Consider the following 25,114-nt stretch of genomic DNA (forward strand, 5'->3'; position numbering starts at 1 on the left):
TAATTACTTCTCCTCCCGCCCTCAACTGTCCTTCCCTCTAACTTTCTAATAACTCATTAATATTTCACTATAAAGTGGTAAATTTTGAACAAATTGATGTGGATTTTCTTACACATCTTTTCTATTAATTATACAAGTCAACAAATTATCACTTTTGGATTGAGATGGTATGTAACTGATTGCTTTTATCTCAAAAACATGATAGTGACGTTTATATACCCGAATTTCTGGTTTTGTGACCAACAGAGAGCAGAAGTAGACTTCCAAGGAAAGGGTCCATTTCTTGTATTTATTTTATTTTTAGTACTTTGATATCATTTTCGCCTATACAGAAAAAGATACAGAAATATTTAAAAAAATAATTTGAAACTAAAAACATCTACCTATAAACTATATTTCTAGATTTTTTCTCGTATTTACATCCTTCAAGGCAAAAAAATATGATCAAATCATGTAAATTATGCAAAAAACGCACACTGCAGGACAAAACCCCACATAAATTTCATGTAATAGAAGTGGTTTTAATGGTTATCGAAGATAAAATAATCAAGAACACACCATTTCAATAATTTGGTTAATATTTATGCTTAATTCAACTTCAAGTGTAGAACAAGGCATACCCTGTTAAAAAAAAGAAAGATGGAATACAGAAAAATCGAAATTAAATACGGAAAATATTATAATAAAATGTTGAATAGTTTTTTTTTTTTATGAATATAGAATATGCCGTTACTATGTACACATTTTTAAATTAAGAGGGTGAATTTGATTTGGTATTGATTTAAGTAAATAGAGAATAGTCCTGTTCATCTGATCTCGATAGGTGTTAAATGAGTAATAGTGTGTACTCATGAAGGAGAGAATGTAATTCTTTGTTTTTCTTTGGGAGTTAAAAGTGTAAGGGCTTGTTGGACTTATAGTAGAACGATGGATTGTGAACAGAGTATTTCATGCCTATATACTTGCTCGATACAAAATGAATTTGTGTTTATTGTCCTTCTCCTTATAGCTGAAATTATTCTCTAGAACTCAATGTACGTAGGTTCCCCTTGAAAAGGAAATATCCTATATGTATATGGACTTCAAAGACGGTTCCAAGGTCTGATGGAGTAATTGTAATAGTATAATGTTAACTCATACTTAATCAGTGCAACTCTATCTGACAAATTAAAGGAGCAAAATAGAAAAAAATATGGGTATATATATTGAGACGGAAAAAAATCGGTCCATGATTTGAGAAGGATTGATTATTGGGTTCTTATTGCTTACACACCAAAAGTGCTTCGACTTTACTAAAAATCAATTTTTCTATTCCTATTATATAATAAATTATAAAAATAGATAAGTTTCTTTTTCTTCTTTTTCCTTCCAACTGGATTACCAGTTACGTGTCCACAAAATATATACATATGGTATAAATCAGGTGAACAAATGGTAGATATGTATCTCCATATGACCATTTTACAGTGTTATACAATATTTGTAACTATAGTAAAAACATCTGCACAAATGTATAATATTTTGATTTATTTTATTGCTCCAAAATGGATTTCTTTTCTCACTTCCTTCCACTTCTCTCTCCTTCCAAGGATATTTACTTTATTAGTTATGAGCTACGCTCCATTATAAGTGTCCATTCATGCATACATATGTATCTTTAATATGTTCATCTACCCACCCTGAACCGTTTATGTATTCGCTATGTACAATGATCACTGTTTTTAAAATGAAATAGTATGAAGTTGCCCATAAAAAAGTATGAATCCAGGAATACATAAATAATTTTGCCTTTCTTTAGAGCAGAGGTCGGGTAACTTTTTTAGCATTACCCTAAAATAATTCACAAAAGTTTAAATATTTTGGAAATTAAATTTTTTGCAAAAAATTTCAAAAATCTACACTTTTTCATCAAAAATCAAGTTTTTATGAAAAAAATTTCAAAAATCCCTTGCCATTTAGAAAAAAATAATTTTTTACACTTAATTTGATGTGAATTTTTTGTATCCTGACCAAAAAATGTTAAGAAATAAGTAAATATTTCTTTTTTTTTTGGGGGATCAGCCCTATGATGCACTTCCTGCGGAGGCCTCTGTAGTCCATGTTGTTTAATTCATTCACCATTAGGAATTAATACTCCCATTACCCCAAAATTGTCTAAATTGCCCTATTTTGGGTAATTTAGACCTGCTCCCCCACCACTGTTCTTCAATGTGTCCCAGCGAATCGTGAATGAAACTTTGGAAAGGGTTCGTTGACTAACTAAATAATTTACCGATTTCTTCCCGAACTACTAACTAGTTGAACAATATAAACAATCAATTTTTATAAACAAATTTTTTCCTCAAAACAAGGAGAACTGAGATGGATGCCAAAATAATTCGTCAGTGGTTCATGAAAATGCAATGGGATATGACGAGATCTTGTGTTTCGTCCCTTGATCAAGTATCTCATTACCATGATAAAAAAGTGAAGAACAACAATAAGAGCATTGATTGGAAGCATGGGCAAAAAATTTCGAAAGGGATGTCCCCGGTCAGGGCTGTGGACCCTCTCAAATTAAAGAATTTTTGTTACTTTATTAGATTTTTTTTTTGTTCAGGATAAAGACAATTTACGTTTAAATAAGATTAAAAGTTTTTTCACTCTGCAAATTATACAACGGAGCAAAAAATTTCATATATGATTTTTTTTTTGCATAGCTTAAGATTCTTGAAATTTGTTTTCAAAAAATTTAATTTTTGAAATTGGTTCCTAAAACATTTAATTTTTGTTGAGTAGCTATGGATTTGTTAAATTTTTAATATTTGAAATTTTTGTTCCAATAAATTTAATTCCAAAAACTAGTCCAAAGAAAATAAATATATATATATATAAATAATCCTGCTGGTCCCTCTACTGATCAATGTGGCCTCCGTACTCAATAGACTGTAACCTTTTTGACTATGGGATCGAAGGCACCTCCAGAAGTAGGCCTCTGACACCTCCTTCGGGAATGTGTGTATCCCTTAAAGGCCACGATAGAAAAGAGGTGGGTTAACCTGTTGGCGGAATACGTGAAGAAGATCTAAAATACCTTTGGGCCTAGGATTGAAGGCCTAGTAGAGGCTAAGGGTGCCCACTTTGACATTTAATTCTTTACATAAAATAAAATAAATATATAAAGTCTCATTGTTCTTACTATTTACTGGAAAATTCGTTCACGATTCGCAGGGACACATTGTAAATACTTCTAAAAATTACAAGAATTTTAGTTTAAGGATGTAATGGTATATTTTTTAGAATTGCCCCCCCCCCAACAAACTCCATTTTCAGATCACTATGAAATAGTCAACAAAAGAAATTGATGATTCACGCATTATGGAAAATTCATTGCTAACCTTTGAAAATATCTCTAAAAAAACACACACACTTTTTGCTTGGTCCAAATCAAATTGAAGCATATTAGTTATCATTGGGGGATTTATGTAATTATTTGAAAATAGCTAAGTTGCCTTCTCACATTAAGATAGTTAAATGTTGTTCGGGGAATATCCAAAATCAATATATTATTTCAATTTCAAATGTATTTATTATGGCTGAAAGACTTAGTCTAAACTATTATTGTAATTCTGAAAGATGGAACATTTATATTTCAAATGGACACCTTCATAATATTTCATTTCGAAAATAGTGATAACTTTCATATATACGTCTTACCTACACTTAAATTCAAGTTCTTATACTTTTTTAAATTCTTATCTTTAATTTTACAAATTTAGGTTGTTGCAGAATATGAAAGAGCAGTTATTTTTCGTCTTGGACGATTACGAAAAGGTGGATCCAAAGGACCCGGTATCTTCACTGTAATCCCTTGCATTGACACATATCGGTGTGTGGATCTAAGAACGGTTTCGTTTGATGTTCCCCCTCAAGAGGTAAGTGATTTTGTGGTTAGGGAGCCTTGACGCCATAGCAACAATGCCTCATCAGATTAATAATAATGCTTTTATTATACGGTAATAGCTACCAAACCAGTAACATTGGAGTATGTTCGGTAATTTTAACGTAATCGGTAAAAATGTTCACATTTTTTTAAGAAGAAAGAAAAACATGATTCAAAATGCCACAAAGAAGAATTGGATCATAAAACATAAATACCCAAATATCGTCGTACTATGATCAAGAGGAATTTAATTATAAATTGAAAGATTTCCTAATTTTGGAGAAATACTTAAATACACTTTTCCAAAGTGTATTTAAATATTAATAGAGGAGCTCATTATTCAATGATGTTAATTGGACTATTATATAAATGAATCAAAATATTGTTTCGGTCTTAATTTAGAAACTATAGCTGCAATTCTATAAAAGCTTAGTACAGTCCCACAAATCCGTCTCAAATGTAAAATAATACCAGCCCCTTATAATGAATTGAATCGTGCTGTTTTGCTGTCTATATCAAAGTAAACACATTATAAAGCAAAGGTTCACTGTTACAACAACTCTATACGTGGAAATACACTCTCCTTTTTTCCTACCAAGGGCAACTTATCTATTTTACTATTAGTATAGTTGTTATGAAATGAAAGATTGGATCGAATTACAACAATTGTGCATTGAATGTCTTAAAAATATAAAGAATTATAAATATAAAAATTATTATTCTCATTATTTGAAGTAAATACATAAAAAATATAATATTTTCTTGAGACATTTATTCCAAAACTGTTTTGATTCAATTTCCTCGCTATTTCAAACTATTCTACTAATACTATAGGTTAAAATGGACTGTAATATAAGAGCGAGGATTACAGTTATATAATATTCCTTGACAGGAGAATACTACAGTGTGTTCCAGGAAATCGTTGCCAAAAGACCTCATAGAAAGGACATAACTCATGTGAAATTACGATAACAAGTAGATGATATAATTCTTTCGATTTTTGTAGCGAATAGAAATAACTTTTAAAACATGTAAGTTTCATTTATGTTAAACTGCTGATTCTCAACCAACACATAATCTTTGTCTGAGGAAGTTTTGAAGTATTTAATCTGCTAAATTAATTTAGCTAGTGATATTGTAACATAATAGTCACAATAAACATATTAAGTACTTGCTCAGTTTAAATCCAAATTTGGACCAATAGTTATTATCTCTGACACAAGTTTCAAATTTAAACCTTCATTCGTTTCCCCATAATTTCCTTTGTATAATTTTTTTTTTGAGGAAGAGTTGAAATATATAAGTATCTATTTTTGAAAAACATAATGATAAATGTAGATACAAGCTATGACGTCATTGTTGTAATAACCAATCTCAACAAATTTATAAATATATGAATCTAATTAGGTATTTAATAAAAAGTATAAGATATCTACTACCCAAAGATACTATGGGAACTGGGTTAGTTGGAGATTAAATGACTTACTTTATTTCTTATACCTATTTATATAGATGTTATCCAGAGATTCAGTCACTGTAACTGTGGATGCTGTCGTTTTTTTCAACATTATTGATGCTGAACAAGCTCTCTGTATTGTCGATGACTTCAGGTATATAAATTTGTAGCAGCATACTTCTGTTGTCTTGAAAGTGAATGTAGATTATTTTTCATATATTCTTATTATATTGAAAAACAACCAACGAAATAAACTTTAAAGATCAAAGGTCACCACTGAGCATGTTGCTTTGGGGATTTCTTTTTCTTTTTTCAACGTTCATTTCCAAGGTGTTTTTTTTTTTGCTTCTACTGTAATTTGTGAATAACACAATATGATTTTTTGTAATATTTTTTTTTGTAAGTAGGAACGGTATTATATTTCAATTGGAAATAATCAGCTGGTATTTATAACTAGGACTCTCAATTACGCAAATATCAATGACTTTATTTATTCATGATAAATAAATCTTATTTTTTCAGGACTTGTCCATTCCATTCAAGAAAAACTAATGATGAAATGCTTTTACCAAGCAAATACAAAAAATAATTGCATAATTTTTTTCTTTGCATATTAAAAGTCTTACATTACTCAAAAGTAAGCACCCTTTGCAATCAATTAACATATTTCACTCTACCTTCCTTTTTTGATTCAAATCCAGGCGTGAAAACTTTCTTGGGGCATTTTATTGCCACAACAAAAAAAGTATCTATTAGAATTATAGACTAGATAATAGAGAAATAATGAATAGAGATAAGAAAGGGATTTAGTAGATCAATATCTTTGGTCTGCAGCGATGAACATCAACAATGGGGAAAACTACAAATACAGTAATACCTTGAGATACGAGTGCCATAAGATACGATTTTTGTAATTAAAATTCCAAATAGGGGAGAGTTATTGGCCGAACGCGAGAGCCACTTAAAACATCACTTTTTTAGCTATTTCTTTCACTTACGAGTTCTGTCAAAGAACGAATTAAACTCATATGTCAAGCAGGACTGCAGAGTCGGAGTTATGAAGTTGGAGACGGTACCATTTTTGGTGGAGTCAAGAGTCGGAAAATTAGTAGTGACTCCGGCTACAGAAATTATTATAATTTATGTAAACAAAACTTTTTTATAATCTAGGCTTCTATTGAGTATTCGTAAAGTTATCGTCTAAATGGTTATAAATTGAAGGTATTAAGTACCATTAATAAATGAAACTTACTAAGTTTACTTCACAAATTTCAAACGTGCTCTATAGTTTATGCAATCACAATTCCCAAACACTTCTAAAGTTTAGATGATTATATATCTTATATAACTATAGTTAATAAGTTATACTATATAATAAATAACTATATTGTACTAGTGGACAATTTGAGTATTTTTCAACTTTCAATCTCCTTTATTTTGTGTTAAAATATTTTTTTCTATTATTATAAGTTTCGATAGAATGTCTTTCCTCGAGTAAATATAAGTTTTTAGTATCATTCTAAATAAATTGTTTCTAATTTATTAAAAGGTTTTGTGATTTCCTATGTACTATCTTCTTTGGCTTTGTAAAATTTTTTGTTATCAAGGCAAGAAATACTCCATAGAGACAATTTATGTATAACAATGCCACTTAAGGCATTCTCTATCAAATCAAAACCTGACAAGATCTCAAATTATAAGCACATATAAGAAGTCAAAATTCAAATTTCTCCAAGGCATCATTTTCATGTGATATAAACTTGGTACTGTGCTGAGATTTTTCACGTTTCATAGTGTTTTCAGTCATAATTATCATTTAAAACCATATGTGGTCTTACCTAAATAATAGTGCCTTGCATCAGTTGACAAGACGTGTTGGACGGTAAATCGTCCATATACATAGAATAATGTGCCCTTCCTTTTTTTTTTACCAATTATAAGGGGTTTTTTTTTATGTAGAATTGTTATTAAATAAATGAGAATATTGAATTAAAACAAACGTTTAATGTATTATTTCCAAAATGGTAAGTGGACCCCAAATGGTACACATCTGGTTTGAAAACCTCATGTAATACATAATCTTTATTGATAAAGGAAAATTTGTCTGGATATTTGGAGAAACATCATTTTTGAGTGTGCGTTTATTATTTTAATAACTACGTCAAACTGCGGTCAAAATGTAAATTACACTAATGTTTTAATTCAATTATATCCTCAAAAATTGACCTTAGTTGGTCAAACTAAATAAAATAAAATAACATATAAATATACACATATGTGATTAATATGAGTTTTCAAGGACCTCAGAGAAGTAACAGAGGTATTTAATTGAAATTTCTATGTTAAATTTAACTTTATTAGATACAAGCACAATGCAGTGCATAACTTTCTTTTTCAATCAATAATCATATCCTGGTTGTTCCTCTCCAAGTCATTTTTTTGTTACATATACGACTGAACATGTTTACATTCATAAATATACTATGCAATTTCATGTTGTGCGATTATTTTTACTATTATTGTTCTATGCAAAAGTTAAAAAAAGACAGAAAAGGATAAATCATTTTATTATTTTTTTCTTCATCCAACTCCCTATAAAACGTACATTGAACTCACGATGAGTTGCAATTTACGTCCGTTGACAACAAATAAAATTATTTATATAAAAAGGTTTATTTGTGCAGACATATCTGAGATTGCTGACGGTGACTCTTCTCAGAAAAGTGCACAGTTAGATCAAGCTATTTGGACGAAGAACTTGCTATGTAATACAACACTCAATAAGTCATCGGTAACATTATTGGTATACCTACGTAACTTCCCGGTTAGTATTAACCCTCAAACAGTATAGTTTATTTGTATCCTGATCGTTAGCTTAGAGGTTACAGTCTTTTTAGTGACCCCAAAATTGTAAACAACTTTTACCGACCGCTCCTAACTCAATAAACAATTTTCTTGATTTAGGCGTGTCGTTTTGGATCCACTTATAATCAATTTTTAAATAAGGATGCATGAAATTATATTTATTTTGCTGGAAATAGCTCGAAACAGCGCTTTGAATTGTCGATGTTTGTTGACCCTGTGCGAACAAATGACATACGCACTTCAAAATAAACTTGTATTTGCTCAAGTTTTCTTATGAAATTGTCAAAGACTACCTTCTGAAAATCTTAAAGATGTTTTCTATCTCATGCAACTTCATTTTATTGCATTTTAAAACTATTTTGGAGATACTTTTTTGATGTTTTGTGAAACAACTGCCGATTTATGTAAAACAGAGTATTTAGCATCATCGGTACCTTCACATTTAAATTAATCATACAATTCAATAATAGTTGATATCCCTGCTAAAGAGATTCTATAATGCTTATCATGCCATTGTTTGGCTTCAACATTATTTTTCCACATCAAAAATATACAAACGAAGATCTTTTCTAAACATTTTTTTGAAAATTACAAAAATGGATTCCCTAAAACGACAGTAGCCTCTAAACAGACGATCAAAATACAATGAATTTTTAAGACATATAGTTTAAAATTTAGTACCAACCGGAAATTACTATGGTTTGTCTACAATATTCCCATATATGCATCAGACAAGACTTATTGAGTGATGTGATTATGCAGTAAAAGTTGGATAACTTAGAATAAATTGGAGGGACTATACGATTTTTGTTCGAGATACAGAAAATGAAAGACAAAAATAATGGACAATACTTTTGGTTTTCTATAATATTTCCAAATAATGCTTTCAAAAATTAGTTTTATCAATTGGAAAATTTATAGAAAACATTAGTGGTACTCACTATTGAAACATTACTTTGCTTTCAAATCTATGGATTGAATATATATCAACTTGTAAAAACAATCTAACAGCGTTTCATAGTTTCTTATTGAGACTCTATCGATGTATCGGGTACACGATTCAATCGACCGGTTTAGGCAATTTAAAATTAATTGAGAGTCAGCAGAAGCTCCCTTTTTTCGCTAATAAAAAAATATAAAACGAAACAAAAATATGAAAATATTAATTTTGGTTAAAAATTCTACACATTATGGCCATTCCCGAAAGTTCATTGAGTTTCACCTTCATTGAATATTAGGTTAAGTAAAAAGTTCTGAGCGTCTTACGCTAGATGTGTACGATTAATACATTACATTAAAAATGTTTATGTTATGTGTTACAGCATTCCAAAATAGAAATAAAGAAAGAGAAAGTTTAATATATGCTTTAATAACACTATGACCACGGTGAAAAGGAAGGGGAAGCCGGCAAAATTGTGACGTTTATGGACCCAATATAGTATCGAATGCAACAGCAAACGATTCCCTTCTGGTAATATGGACGTAGAAAATGTCGATAAAATAATGAAAATCGTCGAGTTGCAACGTCATAAGAGCACTTATTCCATTGGCCAGGAACTGAAGATTAGAGAGAAAACCTTTTGGAACTATCTAAATCGAATAATTCTAACTATTTTAATTGTCAAAATAAGGGGGAAAAAACACTCAGAACTATTTACTTCACCTATTAAGGTTTATGGAGAGGATCATCATTATAATTCACCCCTTTTATCCCTTGATATTTCGAAATTAATGTATGGAACCCATTCTTCCCACACTCTATGACTCATTGTAGCTCCATGGACTTTGGCAAAAAACGCGCATCATTATAAATAAGCCACAATATAGTCTTTATTCTTTATTTTTTTCCTACTTAAAAAAATATTTGTTTCATTTCCAATTTATTTTATTATTATTACACTTTTTATTTCAAGATATTGACGCGGGACTGCGTCACGATCAGCGTGGATGCTGTAATCTACTGGCGTACCTCTCATTCAGATAGGGTTATATGCGTTGTAGACAATATAAAGTAAGGAAATATCTCTCTCTCTATCTCTACTGTAGTTTAAAAGAATATTATTTGCTAATGTCAACCCCTGTTATGCGCTTATATCCTTTTAGGTATTAAGGGCTCGTTTTCATTTTTTTAGCTCTGTGTTGTTTTTTTGAAACTACATCATAAATAAAATTTTAAGGAGTCCTTTTGATTTTTTTGATACTTTTTTTATTTAAAGAGACTATTAAAAGAAAAAACCTATTGTAAACACATTAATCGTATGGCTCATCAATCCAAGTCAACTCCGAACACATGAACATCACTCTATAATCCCAAAATTGAAAAACAGAGAAAATAACGTCTAACAATGATTAACTCGTAAATCATAGTGGTTTTATAGACATAAGCCTCTTATTTGCAGCCCTTCTCTGATTTAAATTTCTATACGTTGTAATAAATCTTACTGACTGTGGGGTTTCGCCAATTAGTATATAATTTGGGAATGTTAGAAAGAAACCCTTAAAATGATTATATATGTGATGCTTCCATCTTCATTACTTTCATAGCAGTGACGTTATATGCTAACTTTTTAAATAGTGTAGGATTTGTTTACTTGGTCCAATCCATTATAAATAACGTCATAAATCATAAGCTTACCCTTTCTCTCATGAATTAAAAATAAGTGAAATTTAAAATTTTCTATAACTTTTTTACAATATTTTGACTATAAGAAACATACTCCAAGGAAAAAAATAAAATAATTTAATTTTTATTTCATATTAACACAATATTAGAATGTAACAATAATGATCTATAAAGTTTAAGCACAAAATTTATTGATTACTAACTAAGAATGCTACCAAGAATTTCATTCAATAAAACACAATTTTTATTATTATTCTAATAATAAATAATTTAATTAAAGCTTCATAGACGTAATTATTAAAGTTTTTTGTAACTGAAAGGAATAAAACAATTGTGAAACAGGTAAACTCAAGTATTTCCAATGCTAAAATGCATGAATATTTATCCCTAAACAATATTAACCCAATAATTCTTGCAAGTCATCCTTTTTTTTATATTTTGTTGATAATAGAGAAAATTTTCTGAAGTGTTGCTCATGGCAACGTTATGAGAGAAAGGTTTAAAAAAATACCGTCATTGGCACGATAATAATGAATGTGTAAATAAATTTCCGATTATCCAAGTAGTGATGTATTAATCCTTATTTGAGAGTACCGCTAGCTGTCCAGTCCATTCCCACTTATTGGTCCTTTTTGAAGGCAAAATCGATCTCCTGTGCTATCATTCAATGTGTTCTTCCTTTTTCTAACTATTCTGTGTATTAATAGAATAAACTATATTAATAAATTATATGTTCGTTTTATATTGCGTTAAAGTGATACAAGTTATATTTTTGCAAGATATGCACTTGCAAAAATTGTATGCCCTTAATACATATCTCATATATCTTATTTGATTTGATGAACCATCTATATTATTAGGGAAAATTTTAACAACTAATAGTTAAGGAAAGGTTCCAAGGAAGCGACGGACATGACTCTTTCAAATATTGGACTGTATCAAATAAATAGGGACCAAGGCAACACTATCTCTAAGTATTATCTTTATTTTATCAACTCGAGAAAGCAATATTCATCATTTAAGGCCAATTTGTTCAATCATGTCCCTACTAATATTTCAATGCTCAACGCTAAATTATAGTTAACCATGTATGCCGCCATGCTTAAGACTAGTTTATTGATATTTACATAAATGCTAGTGTTAAACCCTTAGCCCTAAATCTATTAAAAGAATTCTAGCGTACAAATTACAAGGAATAAATCACTAATTAGATACTAATAGTTGAATGTTGGACATTTTTACAATATAATTGTAAAAAAAAACAAAAAAACTCATCGGTAAATAGCGCTAACATTTAGTTGTAAAAACACTAATTAATTCTACCAAATGACATTGTCCTGCTATCTAATTCAAATTATTGAGAAAAATGTTTTACAGCTACATCAGCTACCTTAAAAAGTTATTGATTACAACGCAGTTGGAGAAGGGCTTCAATTAAGTGATCATATCTTATGATAGGACACACTTAGTGAGTTGAAAATTAGCACATATTCATTTCTTATAAATAAGAGATCATGTTTCAAAAACAAAATATCCAATTCTGTTATAGTCGAGTGACAATTTGTATTTTTTTTTTTTTTTGTAAATTTGTGATGGAGTGATCTTGAGTAGTGTTGGATCAGTCCAAAAAACAAAACAAAAAAGACTACAGTCCTATCAGTCCGGCCAAACGAAATTGTTTGTCGTAGAATCGGTCCTTTTGGGTCTTTTATAATAACTACAACAGTTGAAATGACGTAGTCACTATAGAGGGTGGGATGGAGGGGCTGTAGCTCCCCCTAATGGATGAAATTTTTTAAAAATCATCTTATTTTTAAAATTTTCTTTTCAAAAATCATTTTGGAATTTTTCTGAAAAAAATTCCAAAACTAAGGCATTTCCCCCAAAATATAGTCCGGCGGATCCCCCTTTACTAACTTCATCATTTCAGTTGTTGATGTTTAATCATAACCTCTTTCAAAGAGACAAAATACATAAAGTAATTAGTAATTATACGTTTTAGCTTTCATTTAATTAGTTTTTTTTCTTTTAAAGTCTTTGATTTTCACTAGGAGTGAAACAAAAAAAGGATAATTAGGATCATACGACCGACTAATTGGTCCATAGGACCGTTCAATCATAAAATAGATCAAACTGATGAAAAAAAAGACCAAAATGGAGTTAAAATAGACTGGTTAGAAAATCAGACTTAAGACCAATCTAGCATCAACTTCGATGTGTTGGCAAATATGTTATCACAAAACCTCCTTTCAAAAAAGTGGAAACGTGCCTGTAGTGCTATACTTTACCAGTTTATGTAATTACTTGTCTACATAGACGTAAATTCCATTAATCCTTTTGTTAACGTCATTACATATTTCAAATGGACTCCGTTCTAATACAGCTTTTCTTTAAAATCATGGGTCCTCGTTATAAATGCCGATTCTTACCATTTGCATAACAAAAAAATCAATTTAAAAGAGGAAATTAATTTTAATGTATAGATCTTTAGTTGTAACAATATAATTTTTTTTATAAAATGAAATGATTCATTTTAATTTAAAAATTTAATTCGTAAAATCAGACTCGATCCTTATCAAATAATACAAATATATTTTACATATATATATGTACATACTCTATAAAGGTTTGCCAACTTTTTATGACACAACCATGTTCAACATGGATCCCAGTATGAACGAACTACTGGTTTTTTTTTTTAGCTCTCTATCCTCAATGAGTTAATGGAAATGAGAACATGGTCTTGATTTTTACCATTTACATACAACATAGATTTACATATTTGAGTGTTTTTATATATTTTTTTGTATCTCATAAAAAAGTATTACAAAAAAAATTACTTTAATACTTTTTCGTGTCATACTCCCGAATTTTTATTTTATTTCTTGTTTCTCTATCCAACTTTTATTATTATTTTATTTCTTCTTCTATCATAAAACAAAAAAACTTCTATCATATATATATACATATGAATTCCCGAATAGATCTTGTCTCGGGATTCAGTCACCGTGGCCGTAGATGCCGTCGTGTACTATCGAGTCTCGAATCCTACCATTTGTATCTCAAACGTGGAAAACTTCAGGTAAAAAGATTTTATGGTCTTACACTTGAGTGATCTTTTTTTTTTTTTTTTTTTTAAGAAATCATTTTTATGTGTTACACTAAAACAAATATTAAAAAAAGTATTGCACGTGATTTTTATTAATTTGTGTTTATGGATATCAGGTCAATAATTTTATTGTGTACTCGAAGCCCTTCTCTTTAAAAAGTCTGAAAAACCAAAAAAAAAAAAAAAAAAAAAAGGGTTCAAATCAATTGTTGGTACAGTCAAATCCCCATATGGAAACTGTTTTTCTTTTCTACATGGATGAAAAGTTGATTATATCCGGAAATTTCTTATAATCGAAGTAACATATGGAGTAGAAAGTCCTGGGCTTCTCACATAGATGGCACTATTTTTCAAAGTAATATCATTTTCAGTTAGTTCCAATCTTTGTTGGAAAATAGTATTTTCGAAACTTAGTATTTTAGGCAACCATTGTGTGATTAATCATGTTTTTGACAAAACCTTGATGATTTTGGAGCTTATCTTCCAATAAAAGTGTTTTTTAGTTGGCACTCATGATATATATCCGTATTCTTTAAGAAGCAACGTGAAATGAATTTAAAAAGAATCATATAAGTAGAATAAAAATGATGGTGTCAGCTTACGGTTTGTACCTATAAAAAGGAAAAATCGTCTTTCTCATAAATTCTTATAAAGTTGATGACAAAAGAAGGACAAAAAGTTGACTTCATGTTTCTTCTATGCCAAGTATTTCTTGGATTATTTGTATCTGAGAGATCGTTGACTATAAGCGTAATTGTATTATATTCGGATTTCACTCTATGTAGTTAGCCAATTATTCCCAGCAATCGAATTATTATTCCATAATTGTGGACTTGTTCACAGCTCTTAACAAGGGAATGGAAAAAGTATAAATTATTCCCAAGATGGTATTACCGTCTTTAGATTGTTGTTTTAAAAAAAAATGCTACATGCCGAAAATACCTTTCCCAGAGCTCTCTATGTGAGTAACAAACGCTTATATTATATGTTAAATAATACCGTCAATTAAGGAGTTATATTAGTTTGGTATGAGACAGCTTCCAGGGGCATTTGCAAAATAATGTTATTATTTGAGAGGGGCTTAGTTTTTAAAAATTTTAATTTTCTAAAAAACAAATTACATATTAAATTTTTTCGAATTTTTTTCCGAAAATCCACAGCGATTGTGAAATATTACATTTTTTGGAAAAAAATTTCAAAGATTAAATTTTGAATGTAATACGAAGGAAAAAATTTCAGAAATCCGTAGTTATTCATAGAAAATTAAATTTTTGGAAATAAATGTGAAAAAATAACTTTTTGGGAATAAAAAAATATAAAATTTAATTTAATTTCATATATTAAATTAAAAAAAAATTAATTTTCTAGTAAAAAGGAATTACTCCTTAATTTGCCCAATTCAAATTCATCCAATCAACGTTCAGAACATTTATAATTTAAAAAAAAGAAACATTGACAACTGACATACACAAACTATGTATATTTTTGTGTAAGTGAGATTTACCACAAAAATCTACACTGTATTTTATTATTCCCTATTGATATTTCTGCTTCTTTCCCAATAACAATTTTATAAACGTTGATTGGTTCAACTCAAATTTGCGCTTTTTTTTAGCTGTGAATACTAATTTCCTAATAAATGAAAAATAATCACAGACTTTGGAAAATTGTACTGATTTTGAGTCCTTTTGTCTTTTGTTTTTGGGGGAAAGGTTGCGAGATATAATGAAAGTAATGACGTGTGAAGTAACGCCGTTATATACCTTTGCAATTGGGATCATATGTGTTCACTAAAGACTTTGCACTGCCTAAATAAACGGATCTACCTGGTCGGGATACGAGACTTGATGTAGAATAATAATATATTAATTGTAATTAGTTATCAGTTATAGCATGATTTTCTTGTACTTTTCACGACTAGTACGATCCTAGTAGTTTTTTTAGATATATTCCTCATTTCCCAATTAAATTATATTAATACCTTTTTTTTTAAATTATGTATTTAGAGAGTTTTCACATGACGTATTCATTTTTTGAAGTCGGCCATTTTGGATACATAAACAAATACATTTAATAGAAATTAATTTCCTAAAATTGATTTATACTTTCCTTCGCCACAGCTTTTTTTTTTTTTCAGTTTTAATCTACCTTTCCTTGTTATTGTTTTAAAACAGGGATTCTAAACCTTTTTTCAGTGATGTACCACTTGTAAAATATTTATTAATGCCAAGGGCACAACGATTTTAGCTTAAGTGAGAAGAGCTTCCACAGGATTATATTTTGGAAAGGGGCTTGTTTTTGGGATTTTTTTTTGAACAGAAATCCAAATTTTATTATTTTTTGAAAAAAAAATTCAAAGTTAAACTTATTGAAATAAGTTTCAAAATGTTTGATTTTTTTGGAGAAAAATTCAAAAATCTAAAGCTTTTTACAAAAAAATAAAAAATTTGGAAAAAATTTCAGAAAACCATATTTTTTCTCAAAAAATTCAAAATCCACTGTTTGATCCAAATGAAAACTAAGAATTTTTTTAATTTTTACTAAGTTTTTTTTGGAGAAAAATTTAAATGTTATTTTTTTGGAGAAAAATTGAAAATATTAATTTTTTGAGGAGAAAAATTTAAAATATTATTTTTTTAGAGAAAATTTTTAAAATTCATTGCTATTCACCAAAAATTGAATTTCATATATGAAATTTTCTAGTAGAAATGAAAAATTCCTTAATTTGGGGTATACAGCCCCTCCAAACCACACCTTACGTACAATTATAAAATATTCTTTCAAAATTACAAATACCCATTGGAGTGCCTCCAACTGCCCCAAGGTGTATGCACAACCCCATTTGAGAACCACTCTTTTAAAAGATTCATTATGACGAATGGCTTCAGAATTAGATAAGAATCTTTTATAGCGATTTAAACTTTTTCAATTTTTCCTTTCTTTGACGTCATAAAAATAGTGGATAAGTCCAAAACTAAACATTACATAATCTCTTGTTCATCTTTTATTCTTTTCCTCAAATCGCAACAGTTATGCTCCAAGGAAAAAGCTATGGGAAGAGAGAGTAATAATAAAGTAACTCTAAGACTGTTCCCTGTAGATTACAATTCAATACTTTTATTAATGAAACACTCTGTATATCAAAAATAAACAATAATGAATGACATGAGCAATGTTTATTTTTATTTTTTATGACGTCTAAAAAAGAAAAATCAACAAAGTTGAAGTTGTGTTAAAAGGTCCTTGTCTAATTCTAATGGCTTTTTGTCATAAAAAAAAACCCTAAAAAATAATAGCTAAAAAGAGGGGGAAAACTGCAACTTGCTAGATATTCAACTTTATAAACACTATATTTCCAAATTAACGTCCTTTTTGGCTCAATTTGCAATCAATGACGTCAATGAAAACGTTCTATACTATATTTAATTCATTAATTATTATTTAATAAAATCCTAATATGTATTTTAACTAATTTAATAGCCATTCAACACGACTTTTAGCGGCAACAACGCTTCGAAATGTTTTGGGTACCAAAAATTTAGCTGAAATATTATCCGAGCGCGAAACAATATCACATACCATGCAATCAAGTCTGGATGAAGCCACAGATCCCTGGGGTGTCAAGGTTGAGAGAGTGGAAATGTAAGTTTAATATAATGAGTAGAGTTGTAAAAAATATATGTAAATAATGATAATCTAAAATGAGTGTGATAATTTTTGTAGTAGGAAACTAAACAATTTTTATTTTATTTTACCAAGTTGTTTTAATGTTCCTTTAAGTCTTGAGAAGATAACATATAAATATAACTTAACTATGGGTCTGTTTGTCATGAATGACAGAGATTGATAAGTAGTGATGGGACGATTAATCGGAATCGGGCATTTTTCGTGGGATCTGACAAGTAATGTTTAATTTGCCATTCCAATTCTTATTTATTATTTGTATTTAACTATTTATTACTTTTGTAAGTTATAACAAAATTTTTTTGCTTATTACCGGAAAATTTAATATTTGAAATTCCATTTAATTTTTCATATTTTTTTTTTCAAAAATTTAATTTTCTCTAAATAACTATAAATATTTATAATTTTTCTCAAAAATGTACTATTTGAAATATAATTTCCAAAAATTTTTATTTTTTGTGAACACCTGTAGATTTTGAATTTTTTTTTTGAGTATTTGTGGATTTTAGAAAATATTCTCCCTTATTTCCATTGCATATTTGAAAAAAATTAATAGTTGAAGTTTAATTTTTAAAATTTCTTCCTAATAATCTAATTATTCCAAAACATTTACCTTTTGGATTTTTTTTTTCAAAAAAAAAAATCGGCAACATAAGTTTTTGGAATCGTCCCATCACTAGTTATAAGTGGTAATCCTTATTAAACTCGGAGTAGAATTGAGGATCGATATCGGAGGAATTTTTGTCTATGTATTTATTAGATACGGAGTGGAATAGGTACATATGTTCTTTTTCTAGCTATTTCTGCTCTTCCATAAAATATTTTCCAATTATCAGGGTGACCACATAAGTTTCAGGTATATTTTTATTTACAAGTCAAATTTTTTACAACTCCAGCTATGAGCTATTTCTATAAAGAAATATGAATATGACTTTTATTTTATGTTTACAGTAAGGATGTTCGACTTCCCGTGCAACTTCAAAGAGCTATGGCAGCTGAGGCAGAAGCTGCTCGCGAAGCTCGTGCTAAGGTATTTTTGCTGTCTTTTTTATTATGAGTTTATTGTATTAATTAGTGTATTCGTTACGTTATAATTGTTTTTTTTTATAAAACCATTAGGTAATAGCTGCTGAAGGAGAACAAAAGGCATCAAGAGCTCTAAAAGAAGCAGCTGACGTTATACAAGAAAGTCCATCTGCTCTACAGGTAAAGAAAAGAATAAAAAAATACACTACAATTAAACAATAGGGTATTAACAAACCAACAAAATATTCATATCTACAAGAGGGCGCAGAAATCTTGAGTTAAAGTAAATAAACTAGGATTAAGTAAATAACTTCCACGTCCTAATGGATCAAAATGTGCTTTATAAATTTACTATACTAAGCCTAAATCCCTAAATTCCGCGGATTTATAATTTGTTTAATTTGCATTTCTTTTTTCTAGCTACGCTATCTTCAAACACTCACAGGAATCAGCGCGGAGAAGAACTCCACCATCATATTCCCACTCCCAATTGATCTCATTAAATCATTTATGAAATAAATCTGATCTCTAATCCGTGTTTAAATTACGATATTACCCATACTGAGCAAAAATTGATAAAGTAGGTCGTTCTGTATGGATGTAAATTGGTTTCACAACTATGTTCACTCAATTTTTGATGTCATTTCTTTATTCTTCATTATTTATTAAAGTAATATTGTTTGATAACCAGAGGTGGGGAATTAGACTCAAGACTTGACATATGTATATGAGGCGGTAGGGGAAGATGAGGGCAATTGCCCCCTAATTCAGGTAAAAATATCTTTATTTGTGCATTTAATATGATCCTGTCTTTAACAATCGTCATCTAAAAAAATAATTGTCTCAAATATTCGAGTATTATTTGTTCCCCCTAATAAGTAACAAGTAAAGCCTTAATACTCAAAAGTAAACTAATTAATAATAGTTATGAACTTATAAGGAGCTAATAAGACATCTGAGTAGTCAAACTGAACTCCGTGAAAATAGTTAAGGACCTGGACTTGTGTATAATGACTTAAAACTTTATAACAAACTCTTTGACTTTAATTGGTGTTACAATATAGGGGCTTTCTCCCACCTCTGGCTAAAATTTAAGTTAGTTGGTTTGAATCATATTTTAATAATTATGCATGAAAAAATGAAATCGTAAAACAAAATTTAAGAATGAATTTTATGTACATATTTTATGACTAAATTATTTCTTATCTGACGTAACTAAAACGATAAATCCATGTAAAAAGTGCCTTTACATTTATTATCTTCGAATCATATTTGGAATATAAATTATCTAAATATAGAGCTATCAAGGATCATACATTAGGCACGGATTTTCACCTATTCAAATTCACTTATTATTTAGTCATTATGTATTTATATGGTTTGATGTAAGAAAAATGAAAGATAATTAATCGCGAGTTTTTCTCAAAACTTGTGGAAATCACATGCTCCTAAAGCAAAAAATATTTTTTTATGGCCCCAAAAGTGAAAGTGGCTCGAAAAAAAAATTAATAAGTTCAAGAAGCTGTAGCAAAACTAATTTTTTAATATATGCCATCTAATTTTCAAAAAAGGTCACAAACATAATATAATTGGATTGACAAAAAAAGGTCCTTTTTAATCAGTAATTAAATATTATCTTCTCAAAAAATATCATTCAATGAAATATGTCTACCATTTTATCACCTATTAAAAAAAAGGCGCTTAAGATTTTTTTATTTATATTTTCTCTAAAAAAAGTTCAAAAAAGGCTTGCATCTCATTTAAAAAAAAAAAATCAAGAAAAAGGTTTATAATTTATTAATAGAAAATAAGTTCAAATTTACGAAGGAAATACAGAAAATATTGAAATCCAAATAATATCTGATTTTTTTTTTCTAAAATGCAAAATCCGAAATTTTCCTAACAAAGATATTTAAAAAAAAAATAATTATGATCTCTCTTGTGAAGATTGTACCACCCCACTATTGCTCTGAGCTAGTTTCTATTATTAATTATTACTATATTCCAGAGTGGCGACCCAAAACTTGCATTAGCATGACTAATTTACAAAAAACGTTATTTTTATGGAATCAAGAAATAACAACGAAAAACCAATTTTTGATATGTTTAAAAACTATATTTAGCTATATTTTTTATTCAATATGCCTTGCTTTCCAAGCAATAATAGCCTCGACATACCGGTGCACGGATTGACAGCTTTTGACGATGAAAGCCGTCTCTATGGCGTACCACGCTGTTATAATAGCAGCTCGGAGCAAATACAAAATTTAGATAATAGGTCCAGTGGCCATTAAAACTCCATGCCATTTTAAACTGCTAATTCCAGGGGTTGAGGTTAGGGCTAGAGAAAGCCACACGTAGGCAGCCAGAATTGGCCATATTGTTGTTCCAGAAATTTTTACACTTGACATGACATCAAAACAAAACTTGATTTTTTTGTTTAATCTGTCGTTGGATTTTGTAATGAAACCTTGAAATTCAAAATAAAGGGATTATATCTGTAATGAATGACTACTGCAAGTTTTAGGTCCTCATTCTCTACTTCCTGAACGATACCTCTTCAATAATGATTTAGTACAAAAATCTAATTTAAAAAATCATCAACTCTGGTTACTACACATTTGAGTAGATATTTTTTAGGCTATGAGATTCTTGTAACAAGATATTTTTTAATACAGGAAGAACATCTGATTTTGACAATATGTAAAAAATTGGCTCCGTTTTTGTGGGCGTAAATCCAACTCATATAATAAATTCATTTAAATGAATTGGCGAAAGAAACACTCCCATTTTTACTGATAGTGTCTCTGACATTTATTGTTTCACGTAATCTTTATTTTATTTTTTTGAAGAAAATAAAATAAGCCCCTGTCTTTATAAAGTTGAATTCACTGGAAAACATCCGGAAAGAACTGCCTGACACATTGAACATATTGATGTACTTTTGTTGCACTAAAATATTTGATGCATATATGAAATTAAGGGAGTGCATTGAATAAGTTTGCCTACACGTCATACTTTATCTTTCTATCTTAAAATTGGATACTGTCTTAGCGGAAAGTTGAAATTCAATTTTAATAAAAAGAAAATTACTTCGCCAGGTTAAGCGATGAAAATATTGTTAGAGTAGGAGAGAAAGATCTCGACTTTTTTGAGATATTTGTACAATTAGCACTTTGGAGTATCATTAAAGTAGATGAAAGATCTCATTATGTGGAGGAAGTTTTGAGTTTGTCTCTTATAGAATATGTATTGGGGGGGGAGGGAGCTTGGAGTCGATCCGTGGACTATTGAATGAGGCCGGAGAAGATCATCTGTAAAGTAGTCGACTTTTTGTTGTATTTTTCTATGATTCTAAGATTACAATAATTGACCTTCAACTTTTCGCTTTTATTTCAAATGTGAAAGAGAGAGTATAAAGTTCAGGCAAAATTATACAATGTACCTAAAAAGAATTAGTTTTTGGATAGAATCTTTCACGATCTAAAATATGCTTTTCATAGATCTAATAACTTCTGAGATATTTTATTTAATACTTTCTTTACTTGGCGTGTACTTAATGATAAACATAGGATAATTCTGGATCTGCATTTAAGATTGACCGGAGTAGAAAGGGTAAAATGTGAATGATTATCAGTTTCTGATAACTATTGGAGGACTCTTGAACTCCATAACATTATCAAGTCATATGTAACAACATTCAGATAGATTCCTTTCACCTATGATATATCTCAATTTTCAACATTGACATAAGTATTTTAACATTCTTCAATCATAATATACCACTCTGTTTAAGTCAGGATGAACGTTTAGATGTTGCACAAGGATGGTCCGTAATTAAAGAAGATCCCCAAACAACTTGTGTGGTGTAAAGCCATAATCAATATTTAAATACAACAAATTTGAAATATGTAGTATAAAACTTTAGTTAAAGAGGCCCCTTTTGTGTTTTCCTGAACTTAACTATGTATCTTTAAAGCAGATAAAACTTCGGTAGGGGATTGAATATCCTAGAGATTTTTTTATATAAATAGTTATCATAATATTACCTTATAGTTTATTTCCAGAGCTAAAGAGATACTTAGAATAAAGTAGGAGAACAAAATTCCTTTTATATTCTCAGATTCATGAACTGTTTGCAATGAATAACAAATCAAAGGATGTCTTCTTAGTAGTAACGAGTTTTAAAATATTATGCTAAAAAAATCTGCTAAAATTTTAATTAATATCTCGTAAAAAAGTATTTTCGTTGCTATCATGTAGTAATTTATTATTGCATAAATTGTATTCCTATATTATTTATGTTCGATATTTATTAAGGCAAGGGTCTTCAAAATATATGCTTTTAATATATAAATACAACTCATTCATAGAGAAAATTGAGCCAAAAATCTTTAGTAATAGATTTAATGTCACATTTTACAGAAAATTACATTTTTTCTGTAATTGAGCAATTTCATTGGTAAAAGATGTTTATAAATGTACTTCTTTTATATAAAGTAAATCGTTATACCTCGCATTCATATTACTCACTGGAATAGTCTATGTTTTTTTTAAATAAATATATATATATAGTTGTCAGGCTTGGATGCTTTCCGTTCATTTTTGAGAGTTTGAAAGGCAAACAATTGAACGATCAACCCATTCAGACCGAAAAATTAAATTTTTTCACGAATTTGAACCCTTTCTATTGAAACGATAATTAAAAAAAAAGATCTATAAGTCTCAAAATTTGAGGTTATATTTGTTATTCTTTTAATATATAGTTTAAAAACAAATAAAAAATGTCGTTACACTACGTTCAAAATGTCAAGGGCGCCATTTTTGAACTTGCTCTTATGAATATAGCTGCAAATATTAATATTGAAAGTACTTAATATCTAAAAAATATATAATATAGATCATCATGAGCATCGTTAGTAGAAGCAAAACTTCTAATAAGTTTAATATTCATGCATATAGTTATTATGTTAACTGGTTATAATAGTGATGTAGAAAAATCTACACTTTGGTCTGAATGGGTTTGGAAAAAATCTGAGAATGGCGTTCATTTAACCATTAATTTGTTTGCTCCCTTTTTATTTTTCTCTAAGATGTATTTTACTACGTAAGACCAAGGCTAAAATCATTTAGCGAAACGATGACCATATGATCAATTTTTGACCAAATTTATTGGCTACAAGAAAACTTTTTGTCCACTAGGATCTTTGACAATATAATGCTTAAGTCCATAGCTTACATGAATTTATAACGTCAATTCTGTCAAAAAGAAAAAACAAAAGCATATGCATACGTCACGAGAAAAAATGGACGAGTGACGTTATAAGTAGTACCTCAAAAGATATATCTGCCAAATAAATTTAGACAAACATTAAGCACGTCATACATAGTCGTCTTTCTTTATTGAATTAAATTTACTAATGAACGGCAAAAATGAACATATAAACGCAAAAAATTAATGAATGAACTCCTGCACGGATATTTTTCAGAAACGTATGGACAAAGTGGGAACGGATCCAAGCCTTATAATTGTTTAAATGTATAAAATACTTATTCAAAATGAACGTTTTTCATGTTAGATGTTTAGTTCAATCACGCAAGTTTTGTATATTATTTAACACACTCAACCTTTTATCCCTTCTTATCTTGTATATTTTATGAAGTTCTAATTTCCAACTTTATCTTTGCAGTTGAGGTATTTACAGACACTTAACAGCATTGCTGCTGAGCACAACTCGACCATCATCTTTCCTATGCCAATTAATTTAACTAGTTATATGTCAAAATAGTTATATATACAACAACGACTCATCAATCCTCACCGACTTCGTCGCTCAAGCCACATAAAATTCAATTCTATTCGTTTCTTTTATATTTCTTTATCTGCAATATTTATGAACCAAATTATATATACATATTTATAAATGTAGGTATATTAATGTCTATACTCTAATGAGAGTGTACAAGTGCATATTGTCTTGACTTGGAATTGAAATAGAGAGAAGGAATGGAATATCACTTTGAATAAAACGTACATTTATATTTCATTTTAGTTTAATATAATATTAAAAAAGAACAAAAAAGTAAGAAAGATATGAACTAACAAATAAATAATTATGATTTAATAAAAACATTTGAAAACACTTTAACTATATTCACTTTTAAGGCTTTGAATTTATTGTTATTATTGCTTAAAATGAGAATAAGGCTTCTAATGGGATATTAATTACAATAACATGACTCAAGTTTTGAAATGAGTTTGACATTATATTTTTTGTCTTACCGTGATATATCATCAGTGTTATAACGTTTTGAAGTGTATAATGTCATTCAATCGGTTGTTCATGTTTTGAAATTCAGTGTGTGATGTGATATTTGGTAGAAATGCGTGAGTCTAGGACGACTGTGTCAGACTTGAGAGTCCCATGT

General features: G+C 29.1%; 1 protein-coding gene across 24 annotated transcripts in view; it reads left to right on the forward strand.

Annotated features, from left to right (window-relative positions):
• Positions 1-24,839, forward strand: part of LOC121123780 (band 7 protein AGAP004871) — a 179,097-nt gene extending 154,258 nt beyond the window's left edge. For 7 of the 24 annotated variants that reach the window (XM_071889440.1, XM_071889428.1, XM_040718905.2 and 4 more), the window contains 7 exons: positions 3,759-3,914; positions 13,851-13,948; positions 17,456-17,617; positions 18,611-18,689; positions 18,779-18,865; positions 19,106-19,265; positions 24,376-24,839. In XM_071889440.1, the coding sequence (XP_071745541.1) occupies positions 3,759-3,914; positions 13,851-13,948; positions 17,456-17,617; positions 18,611-18,689; positions 18,779-18,865; positions 19,106-19,204 (681 nt within the window). In that variant the 3' untranslated portion in view covers positions 19,205-19,265; positions 24,376-24,839. Of the gene's footprint in view, positions 1-3,758; positions 3,915-5,434; positions 5,533-10,156; positions 10,255-13,850; positions 13,949-17,455; positions 17,618-18,610; positions 18,690-18,778; positions 18,866-19,105; positions 19,266-24,375 lie in introns of all 24 variants that reach the window. The other 17 variants (XM_071889434.1, XM_071889507.1, XM_071889487.1 and 14 more) reach the window with 6 other exon arrangements.
• The last annotated feature ends 275 nt before the right edge of the window (positions 24,840-25,114 follow it).

Source organism: Lepeophtheirus salmonis, chromosome 1 (assembly GCF_016086655.4).
Source record: "Lepeophtheirus salmonis chromosome 1, UVic_Lsal_1.4, whole genome shotgun sequence".
In the NCBI taxonomy this organism is placed as follows: Eukaryota; Metazoa; Arthropoda; class Copepoda; order Siphonostomatoida; family Caligidae; genus Lepeophtheirus; species Lepeophtheirus salmonis.